Genomic DNA, 12,656 nt, shown 5'->3' on the forward strand with positions numbered 1-12,656 from the left:
TACGACAATGACATTTTTCATTTGTTTTATGAACTTTTCTATGTAAAACAAATTAACAATATCAGTGTTTTGTCCACTATATTTAAATTATATACAGCTTTTTTCCCTTGGGAACAACAAAAAGAAAAAGAAACTTTTATAAAAAGGGGGGCTTTTAAAACTAAAAAGACAATTTTTTTACTACAAATTTGAAGTGAAAAAAAATTAATTTTTTCCAAAAAAATAGATTTTTTAACCCAAAACAGGAAATGTAAAACCAAGAAGATAAACTTGTATACCAAAATATACGAATTTTTAACTAAAAAAGATTTTAGTTTAAGATCGAAAAAATCTATTTTTCATGAATATTATTATGCAAAGTGAGCATGAAACAGCCTCACGATTAAAAACGAGACTTCCAAACTACCTCACTTTTCGGCTCATTAGAAACAAACAAAAATAAAAATTGAAAAAAGTGGGAGAAAAAATGAAAAAGTCGACCCAAACGAACCTCTCACTTATTCCTTTCTTAGGTTTGCTTATCGATACGTATTATAAGAGTTCTTTTCATTTAGTTCAAAGAATTTTACCTCAATTTTATGAAAAAATCATTTTATTTAGATTTTTGTAAAAAGAAAATATTACATATTAGCAATTTTAGAAATGCATTAAAAATTTTTGGATTGTTTGTTTTTCTATCTGGTAAATGGAATAATCTAAATAGACTGGTTCAGAATGACCGGCAAATAAAAAATTTTAATTTTCAAACATAAAATATGATTTTACAAGAAAAATGTAATAGTTGATATTTTATTTGCAAAGGATTTTAAATTTAAATAATAAACAGACGAATACATTGAAAAAATACGACTTTCCAATAAAATAGTTCATTTTTAACCAAATTGTTAAATCTGTAAGCCAAAAGAACAAACTTTCTACAAAACAGTTGAATTTTCAACCAAAAAGAATTTATAACAAAATAGGTACATTTTCAACCAGATATGAATCTTTCACTAACATGGTCAACTTCCACGAAACAAATGAATTTTTAGCAAAGTAATTCAACTTTTAACCAGATTGTCGAATTTGCAACCAAAAAATATGAAATGAAAAACAGTTGAATTCTGCCAAAAAAACGAAGTTTTAATCAAATAATTCATTTTCACCCCGAAAATATGAATATCCAACAAAAAAATTGACATTTCTACCAACATAGTAGAATTGTCAACCAAAAGATGAATTTTCAGCGAAACAGTTTAACCAGAAAAATAAATTGTTAACAATTGTTAACAACTTTTACACAAGTAGTTACATTTATAATTAAAAAGATGATTTTCCAATAAACTCGTTAGTTTTAACCAAAGAGCTGAATTTTCAAATAAAATTATAAATCATCAACTGATACAGTAAAATTTCCAGTTTCATAAACGTAATTATCAACCAAAGAGACGAATTTTCAACTAAAATGATGAATCTTCAAAAACAAAAATAATTTTGAATGATGAATGTTGAACAACAGTTTAATCTTCTAACAAGTAGTTCAATTTTCAATTTAAAAAAATGAATTTTACACAAAGTAATTGAATAAAATTACCTAATTTCCAGGTTTTCCCGGAACCACAGCCCTGTCAAGTACTCTTAAATCATTTGACAATACAAGTGTCTGATTATTTTAGTTCCCAGACTTAAAAACAGAACTACAAAAATCTTGCCGGTCTAATACTGCTCGAAGGATATAACCAAGTACCTAGGTAGAATGGCGAATGAGTTCCGATTATCACTTTCACCCATAGAGCAAATTATTTACCAAGTGTCTTCTGGAGGTGACCAGATTTCTGAACAGGAACTTGTCTCTCAGGTTTCTGGTGACTCTCTGCTTGATGATGAACCTGTCGTGGTGACTATCTCACTTGGACGACTTTTTCTCGTCCTGGACGAAGGTTCCCGTCACGAGGAAGAGCTAACAAGTAAAGTGAAATTGGTGACCATTGGGAGGTTCGATTGATAGCTGGCCAGGGTTTGGAGGATGTGGATTTCACTGGGTGATCACTGGCCCGGAGAAAATGCGGCTGAGCACTCATTAATAATTCGCGTTCGCGGACATGTCCTCGAAATTCTTCTATAAGGTAGAGGGAATTCCAGAGCAATGATGATGAACGAAGCGGTTCTCAATCGCTACTGCAAGCACGTTTCAGCTACCGGGGTGGATTGCTAGTTACCAACACAGAGAAACTCGTCATGGATATATGAACTCACTCGGTCAACCAGTCGGGTGGCCGAGAGGGTGGGAGATCAGGGACGGTTGTAGAATTTTAAAAACCCTAGACCTTCATTCCAGTACCTTCCATTCCTTCCAGAGAGGCCACCGAACCAATTAAAAATCCTGTTCTCCAAATTGAATCTTCTCTGGGCACCTTGGTTGACCTGGTTTTCAATTTCTCCAGGCTGCATTATGCATTTCGGGTGAGAATATCAAACATCACAGTACCAGACTTCACACTACAAATGCTCTCAAAACAGGGGAAATAGGGTGATTTTTCACAAAAAATAGGGGAATGAATTCCTTTAAATAAAATGAATATATAGCGAGGATCACAGCGCAAGATGAGCTCAAAAAGGGGAAAATAGGGTAATTTTTCTCGAAAAAGGGGAAAATAGAGGAAAGATAAAAAGTGTTTGTATTTTGTCTTTCTTGCCGTAAAAAATTAACCTTTGTAAAAATTGGATTGATGATTCAAATATTTTGTTTACGATTATTTTTTTTTACAAACTCCACTAACTGGTTTAAAGCTGAACTACTTAGTAATAATACCCTTTTTTGGTTTTTTGGTCTATGGTTTTGTAGAAAATTTGTCTTTTTGGCTTCAAAATCCAACAATTTGGGTAGAAAAGTAATCTTGTTCGATTTATATTTTCAATAAAAAAGATCAATTTTTACTTATAAAAGGAATAGTTACATTTTCAGTTGAAACAAATATCTTCCAACAAAAAAAAAACGAAATCTCATCAAAATTCTTAAATTATCAACCAGAGATGAATCTTCAACCAAAAAATTAATTTCTAACCAGAATGTTGAATTTTCAAGTCAAAAAGACGAAGGTTTCAGAATGCAGTTAAATTCTCAACAAAAAAGCTAATTTTCACCCAAGATAGATGAATTATTTCTTTAAAAAAATTAATTTTTAATCGAAACGACAAAGTGTCAACAAAACAGTTGAATTTTCAACTAAAAATATAACTTTTTAACAAAAGAATGAGATTTTCATCAAAACAATTAAATCTTCAACCAAAAGAGACGAATTCTGAACGAAAAATATTTTAGTACTCTTCAAACAAAAGTATTAACTTTTTAACCAAATATAGTTACATTTTCTTATTGAGTTCATTAATTCATCTCACATTTCAGCTTAAAAACGATAAAAATGGGAAGTTTCTTCAGAACAGTGCGAAATGACTTTTTGTAAACAGGAAAAGAAAATTGTTTCCTCATTTCCGTAGATTTTTAAATAGTTTTTTGAAAATTGGGATTCACTTAAAAAACTGTAAACGCTTTTAAAAACGTGATATTTTTGGATTACTTTCATCCATTAAAAAAAAATACAAAAAGGGTCACTCTACTATTGTGGATAAAGTGAATATTATATATATTATTATCATTAATTTAACTTATGGAATATTGATTTTAGAAAAAAATGACTAAAATTGACAATTTCATTATTGTTTTTTCATTGTGTCACGACTTAATCCACCTTTGGATCAAAATTTGACACATTGGAACATGAAGTCCTCGGCATTTAATGTATCCTATGTAAACAATTATTAGGGCAGACTTATTTCCAACTGTCTAATCTAAACAGTCTTTTCGGGTCCTAATTGGGTACTGGCTAGCTGGTCATGACTAACAGTTTATTTAACTTTTGAATGCGAATATTTTTTGCTCATTTCCAAAAATAGCTAGTGTACTGAAAATTTTACTTAAAAAACAAAGCATTTTTTCCATTCTATAAGAGTATCTAGACACTAAACGATCTTTGAAATAATTTCGACATGTATAAATTCTATAGTTGAAAAGTACACGAGGATTTTGGCACTATGTTAAAATAATTTGAATTTTTTACAAATTAAGTGTAGTGTACCTGTAATCATAAATATTTTAGGGAGATTCCTATAGAGTATAGCGCAAGGGGTCATCCACAAAATACGGTTACTTTTGGGAGAGGGGGGCATTCAGGGTGTCAAAGTCCTTTATCAGGCGATATAGACCTTCTTTAATATGACGATGTTGTTGTATAAATTTATCTTTTTCTTCATTTATAAATTTCAGTCATAGCTCGGGATGCAGATTCGTACTTCTTTCAATGCTGAAGTTGCAAATACTTTTAGAAATTCGATTACTGGGATACTGGTTGGCGAAGCTGGAAAAGACCGAAATTGCGAAACGATTATGCAAACTTACAGAGAATATTTGACTGCTCATCCCGAATTTTGGGATAAGACACTTCGAAATATAATGTAAACTAGTTTCATATTTCTTCATAAGAATTTCAACTGAAACTGACTTTTTCAAAATTTTATCATAGATCCAATTGACTTGACACACATTTTTTGAAATGATAAACATTCAATTAACAGGTGATTAAATTACGCTAAACAGTTTTAAAAAATGGTCTCTACGTATATTAATGTCAAAATGCGGATAAAAATCTTCTATACAGATCTACATTGTACAAGGTACATAATAAAACTGTTAGATGACACGATAATATCTTGAACTATAAATTACGTTCCATTTTTTTTTATTTATATGTATCATGTGTTTTTAACAATAGCTAGATTAATTGATTATATAATCATGAGATTATTTTCATTTGAATGGCATTAAATTTACATACCCCCTGAACTTCGATCCGTTTTAAAAAGTTCGGTTCTTAGTCAACTTTATTAGCTCTTTCAATAAAAACAAAAGATGTATCATTATATAAACATCTTTATACAACATAAAATATAGCTCATATATAGTCGAAGCGGTAAGTCTAAAAAAAAAATTCCACACTCATCTACAGAAAAAGATAGACAACTAAAAAAATACTAAAAAAGGTCAATTAAATATTGTTAATTAAATAATTATAATGATTATTTACCTTCTTTCCATTAAATTGAGTTAAATTTGGCCAACGATGTAAAAATTGAGTTTTTGCTTCAAATAAAAAGGTCAAACGCAATATTTTTAAGACCTATAAAATTCAATATATTTCCTGATTAGTGACTTAAATATTTTAGCAACATAAGACTTTATCATTAAGAAATACGTTATTAAAGTTTTATCGTAATTTGTATGGAAGGCACTATCGATTTGAAGCAACATAGCAACAACTGTGATATCAATATCACTGATATTGTGTACATTATTAAAGGAAGAAAATTCCCATAGGAACTAAATTCTTTTACGTCAATTTTGTCTAATCAGATAAGTAAAAAAACATTAAATTAAATGGAAATAAATTCAGTCGATATTTATTTGTATACGTTTGCCCCAATCAAAATAATAAAGAAATTATCATCCGAACATTAATTCTCATGGAATGTGTTTGTTAATAAAGAAACATACTATTTTTAATATAAAAAATAGAATAATGGAAAATACTTCACTTTAAAAATACATCAATTGTATAGGAAAAGATATTCTCCCGATAAAATCAAACACGCTTTAAAAAATATTTTTGACACATTTTGTATTGAATCACTAATGCCTAATAAAAGAAACAGATAAATCGATGGGTATTGCGTGTTCAGTGCAATAATAGGTGTCAACTATGATCATAAACATTTCAAATATGTCCTTCCGGTTATAGTTATGGTCACGCGATAAGTAGGAAATGACTGCAACGTTTTTATCGTATCATAACCCTTAACATTAAATTATATTGTATATATCAAAATAGTATAACCAGGGTATCTCCTCAAATCCAGGAAAAAAATTCCATGACGATTCTAGGTATTTCAAGATTTTTCCGCGGGTATATAATGTTTCATAGATGAAATATTTCGCATTTTTTAGACAATCGACTCAGAATATGTATAAAATTTCATAAATTTATTATAAATAGAGTTTTTTCCCGGTTTCCAGGGATTCAATTAATATGCATAATTTAGAAAACCTTGACAAATTATTTTACAAGATATTCTTCAATAATTTCAGTGCGCTAATGATTAATTGAATAATACTAAAAGCATAATTATTCATATCTGTAATTTGTCCCTGAAGTCCATGAATTTGAATAATAATTTTTAAAAAAACTTTTATCTTCTAATACGTATATAAAATGCTGTGCATATCGATGGGTTCTACGAAGAATAGGCTATCTTTTCGTTCCCGTTAAGAATAATTAGGCTCACTTCATTTAGCTAAGTTTTCAGGAGGAATAAATAACGTATTATTTTTCAAAATACTTCCAGCGAATTCAAAACTTCAGCATTTTGTATTACAGTCTTATAATGTAAATTAGGTTCCTATAACTTTCAAAACAAGAAATTTAAAAAGATTTGTATTTATTTTAAAACTTCTACGTGTTAACTAAATTTTACACACAATGAAGTTAGCCTAATTTAATACGGTAACAAAAAGATAGCCTATTCTTCCTAGAACCCATCGATATGTAGGCGAAATTAATATTGGTTCTGTATAAACACAATTTAAACCGCTTCAAAATCATCACTTCCCGAGTAAAAATATTATATTTTCCAACAAGATAAAGGAATTTTTAAACAAGATTAATTTCTACAAAAAAAAGACTTTTTTAACAGAGTAAATGAATTATCAACCAAATAGTTTAATTTCCAAATAAAAATACATCAATTTTCAACCAAATAGTTGAATTTTGAACTAAATATAAGATCCGCGTTTCAATAACAAATGGAATAGTTAAATTTTCAGTTAGAAAAATGAATTTTCAACTAAAATTATGAATGTTCAACTAGAATAGTTGAATTTTGATCCAAGAAGATGAATTTTGAAGTTAAATGATCAATCTTAATGGAACTGAGCCGCCGGGTGCAAGAACCAGCCCGACGCTCGAACATGCGTAAAAGTGTTGCCCGCGCATTTCAAAAGTAGAAAATTTTCAACATTTAAAAATCATTAAAACAAAATAGAATTGTAGAGAATAAGAAAATAAATCTTTTGCCTATTAGAATTTTTTTGGTCAAAAGTTTATTTTTAATAATAAAAGCGAAATATATGGTTGTTTCAATGCTAAGAACTAACAATAACTTTGACGGGCAGCTTCTCGGTGGTGCCAAAGTCGACTGCATACTGTCAAAGATTTTAAAAATTCGAGTGAAAAAAAGTCATTTTAGTACTCTTGAAACCCATTGGGGATGATTGTTTAGGTGAAAGAAACTAACAAACTGGTGGCTTCTGAGTGGTGCCAAACTTGACTGGCAAGCTGTCAAACATATACAAAAATGACAGGATGAGAATTAGAACCTTCATTTTAGTACTCTTAAAACCCATTGCGGATGATGTTTTAGATGCTAACAACTAACAATAAGTTTGACTGGCAGCTCCTGAGTGGTATCAAAGTTGTCTGGCAGACTGTCAAACATGTAAAAAATTCGAGTGAAAAAACGTAATTTTAGTACTCTTGAACCCCATTGGGGATGATTTCTTAGGTGCAAAGAAATAACCAAAAATTTGACTGGCAGCTCCTGAGTGGTGCCAAAGTTGACTTGCAGAATGTCAAACAAGGTAAAAATTCGAGTGAAGAAACGTCTTTTCAGTACTGTTGAAAACCATTGGAAATGATTGTTTGGATGCTAAGAGCTAACAAAACATTTGACTGGCAGCTTCTCGGTGGTGCCAAAGTTGACTGGCCGACTGTCAAACATGCCAAAAATTCCATTGAAGAAACGTCATTTTAGTACTTTTGAAACCCATTATTGCAAGCTGCGAATTTACGTAAAAGTGAGATTTTTGTAGCTTCTTTTTTTGTATATACATATTAGTTTTAGAGAAGTACCCTATAGATGGAAATTTTAGTTAATGGATAGGACAAAACTTTCATTTGGTTTCCGATTAAAATTTCAGTCAACTTTAGCACTTTTCAGGAGCTGCCAGTCAAATTTTTTGTTAGTTGTTTGCACCAAAACAATCATCCTCAATGGGTTTCAAGAGTACTAAAATAACGTTTTCTTACTTGAATTTTTGACATGCAAGACAGTCTGCCAGTCAAATTTGGCACCACTGAGGAACAGCCAATCAATTATTATCCTACCTTTTAATACCTAAAGAATCATCCCCAATGCGTTTCAGGAGTACTAAAATGACGGTTCTAATTTTCAGCCTGTCATTTTTTATATGCTTGACAGTCTGCCAGTCAACTTTGGCACCACCGAGAAGCTGACAGTCAATTTTCTGTTAGTTTCCAGCATTCAAACAATCATTCCAAATGGGTTTGAAGAGTACTAAAATGACGTTCATTCACTCGAATTTTTGATATGTTTGACAGCCAGTCAACTTTAGCACCATTCAGGAGCGGTCAGACAAACTACTTGTTAGTTGTTTGCACCTAAACAATCATCGCCAATGGCTTTGAAAAGTACTAAAATGAAGGTTCTAATTGTCATCCTGTCATTTTTATGTATGTTTCATAGCCTGCCAGTCAAGTTTGACACCACTCAGAAGCTGCCAGTCAAATTTTTTGTTAGTTCTTTGCACCTAACCAATCATCCCCAATGGGTTTCAAGAATACTAAAATGTCGTTTTTTCACTCGAATTTTTTACATGTATGACAGCATGCCAGTCAACTTTGTTACCACTCAGGAGCTGCCAGTCAAACTTATTGTTAGTTCTTAGCATTTGAACAACCATCGCCTGTGGGTTTCAAGAGTACTAAAATGACATTTTTTCACTAGAATTTTTGACCAGTTTAGCGATAAATTGTTGCAAAATGCACCAACAGCTGTTAGCCAGTCAATGAATTTCGAACTGTTGACTATGAAAACAAAAGAATCTGCAGTTTTAGTGAGTACTAAAATGACGTCCATAGAATTGTCGCGAGCTCCTGGGACTATTATGTAAGTTTTAAAACTTAAATCGTTCTAACACGGCTAAATATTATTGAAATGAGTTCAAATTTATAGGACTTATTCAAAATACTATAGCGATGCCTTAGAATGCATGGAAAAGTTTAAAATCGCTCATTGTTTAATAATATTTTATTGCAAAATGAGGTAAGTCGATAATTGTGTTTTTTTGGGTTCGCCGGTAAAAAGCATCTAGGTAACTTCGAGTTTCAAACAACTTTCAGTGAGTGATTTGTTCAATAATGTTGAATTAAGTTTTTTAGAAAATCTCATATCGATTCGTTAGAAATTCACTGAGATATTCATATTTTCCAAAAAACTTCATTCAACATTTTTGAACAAATTACTCACTGGAAGTTGTTTGATACTTGAAGTTACCTAGATACTTTTTAGCGGCGAAACCAAGAAAACACAATTATCGACTTACCTCATTAATAAGATTTATCTTATTAAAAAATAAGTGATTTTTAACTTTTCCATAACTAACTTCCATGACTAACCATGATTAACTTCACCATAGTATTTTGAATAAGTCCTATAAATATGAACTCATTTCAACATTATTTAGCCGAGTTAGAACGATTTAAGTTTTAAAACTTAATTAAATTAGACAGAAACTTTTATTCGATATTTCGCTTTTATTATTAAAAATAAACGTTTGAAAAAAAAATCGAATAGAAAAAGTTTTATTTCATTATTCTCTACCATTCTACATTTTTTTACACTTATTTTTCAGTTCCCAACATTTCCTACTTTTGAGGTGCGCAAACAATACTTTTACGCGTGTTCGAGCGTCGTCGGGCTGATGTTTCCACCCGGCGGCTCAATTAAGGTTCAACCAAAGATATGAATTTTCAACTAAAAAATTTTAAAATATTTATTTTAAATAGCTGCTTTTTCTATTTAAAACAAATAATTGTTTTCAACCAAAGTGATATACATTTTTAACTAAAATGATGAATCTTCAACTGTAATAGTATTATTTTAAACGAAAAAAATGAATTCTCAACTAAAATAGTGAATAATTGAATAGATTAATTGAAATTTTTATCAAAAAGATGAATCTCAACCAAAAAGATTAATTTCTATCAAAAAAGAAAAAATTTCAACTAAAAAAATAATTTTTTAAACCAAAAATGGAATAGTTACATTTTTGGTCAAAGAAATGAATTTTCAACCAAAGAGATGAATTTTTAAATACAGTTATGAAATATTCAACTAGAAAAGTTATTTTAATTTTTATTCAAAGAAATTATTGTTCAATCAAAGAGATGAATTTTTTATTAAAATTATGGAATATTCAACTAGAATAGTTACATTTTCAGCTTAAAAAAAGGAATTTTTAACCAAAAAACAAAAAAAATTTTCAACTAAAGTGATGAATTTTCAAATAAAATGATGAATCTTCTACTGTAATAGCTGAATTTGATCCCCTTAAGATCACATCGGTCCAAAGTACCCCAGATTAATTTCGCGACTACGTATCGTTTTATTCCAGTTTTTCCACAATGCGAAATTCTAATTTAATAAAAGAATAGCTGTGTTTTATAAAGGAGAAAGCTTAGGTATGTATGCCCAGAAAATTTATTACTACGAAATATTAACCATTAGACCCAATGTAACCGTTATGATATTATTCAGAGGGTATACATTCAAACGGTTTAAACCAGAAAGATGAATATTTAATTGGAATACTTGAATTTTTAACCAAAAAGATGAGTTATCAAACAAGAAGATTAATTTTCTAGCAAAAAAAAAAAAAGAATTTTAAACTAGAAAAAAAATATTAAGCTATAAATTCTTAGGACAAACAAGTGACCCAGCACAACATTTTAGAACGTAATTGGAACATCCTAAAAACGTTTCTTGGACGTACAAGTCAAAAGAAGTTCTTTGAACGTTTTAAAAACTGCCATAAGTCAGACCAAATAATGTTCTGAAAACGTTTTATGTTCGAATTACGTCTTTAGAACATCTCTGGAACATTGCATGTTTATGGAACGTTATATGGACTGACTTAGAACATTTTTAAGCCATTCTAAATATGTTCTTTAATGTTTGTGCCCACTGGGAATACTTTAGAAAATTTTTTAATCAGGGTGTGAACAAAATTATTCAATTTTCATAATATTGGACTATAAATCTCGATACCTCTAAAAAATTATTTTTCCCCTTCAAATAGTGTTTCTTTAGATTCACTTTGTTTAACTGCCATGCACTGTGAACACCTCAATTTTTTCGACAGCGTTTATGAATTATTGCGCTTTTCTGACATTGATAAGAGTATAATATCAGGTATTGAACTTCTGTCAATAGTATAACTCGGACAGTATTATGAAGATAAGCCCGTCAATAAGTAATAAATAACGCAACAATACAAAAAGCAAACAGAGTCGTTTCATCTTTGGCAGATTTATATCCCACAGTAATAAAAGATCATTTATTACTTAATAAATATTAAATTGCTCTTTAAAGGAAAGCTGTTTTTAAAATAAACAAAGTACTTCTTGAGATTTTCTTTCCGAATGAAAAAAAATTAGCATAGAATCAAGAAAATATCGTTACGAATACCGACGATATAATATTTTTACGATCCAAGAAAAATTTTCGCGACCAAAGAAAATATTGCCAAATGAAGAAAATCAAGTTTCTTAAGTACTTTTTCTTGAGACAAGAAAAAATAAACTCCTCACGATTTAAAAATTATATAAAAAGACACTAATTACAATTTTTTCCATTTTCTTTCATAATGGCAGAATTTCATGCCAAAAATATTTCAAAGAAAAAGTTGAATTGCTCTTTTAGCGCATGTGACACCAATCAAAATTCAACCCCTAAAGTATCAACAGTTTTGTAAAAAGATATTAATTTGAAAAATCGAAATTCTTGATCTTATAATAGCAGCATTTAATGTCAAAAGTATTAAAAAAGTTTTACTTTAATCCTTGAACTTTGCATGTTGATTTGGTATGGGCTCTTCATTCGCCAGAGGTATGAAACACTTTTTGAATCCTTTTGTTCTTTTGATATGAACTTCTCTGCCTTAATCTGTGAACAATTTTTGACTTATCGAATTAATGTCTTCACAAAATTTTTTAAACTTAAGATTTAAATTTGGGTCTGTTCCACATTTTCTAGAGGGATGATACTTTATTAAGAATCTTGCCGCATGCAAATCTGCCATCATCAGCAAAAAATTCGACTTATCAAATTAGCGTCCTTATAGAATGTTTGAAATTTTAGGGGTTGATTTAGGTGGGGCTCCATAACCCATGTGCGCTAGAAAGATAAAACATTTTTGTGGTGCGTTTGACATGAAATTCGGCTACTATCATTGAAAATATTTATAATTTAAAAAAAAGAGTTTTTAAAGATTTTAAAAATCTTTTGTTCTTATTAATTTAATTAATTAGTTTAATTTAATTAATTTTAATCTTAATAAGGGAAGGATAGTCAGGGAAGGAAGAGCTGGGAACAGTGAGTGAAAGTGACGGCTGGGGGAGAGGGGGCAGTAGGAGAGGAGGGAGAAGAGAGAGAGAGAGTGGGGGATAGAAAGTATTTTATTTTACATGAAATGATTGCGTTATTGGCGA

The 12,656-nt window shown here is 30.1% G+C and overlaps 1 protein-coding gene across 1 annotated transcript in view; it reads right to left on the reverse strand.

The window, feature by feature from the left end:
• The window catches only part of LOC117176556, a 28,314-nt gene extending 25,884 nt beyond the window's left edge, over positions 1–2,430 (reverse strand). The window contains exons 1-2 of the mRNA XM_033366810.1: positions 2,307–2,430; positions 1,787–1,884 (exon numbers count right to left, since the gene is read on the reverse strand). Of these exons, the coding sequence (XP_033222701.1) occupies positions 1,787–1,884; positions 2,307–2,430 (222 nt within the window). The remainder of the gene's footprint in view (positions 1–1,786; positions 1,885–2,306) is intronic.
• Positions 2,431–12,656: the final 10,226 nt, after the last annotated feature.

Source organism: Belonocnema kinseyi, chromosome 7 (assembly GCF_010883055.1).
Source record: "Belonocnema kinseyi isolate 2016_QV_RU_SX_M_011 chromosome 7, B_treatae_v1, whole genome shotgun sequence".
NCBI lineage: Eukaryota > Metazoa > Arthropoda > Insecta > Hymenoptera > Cynipidae > Belonocnema > Belonocnema kinseyi.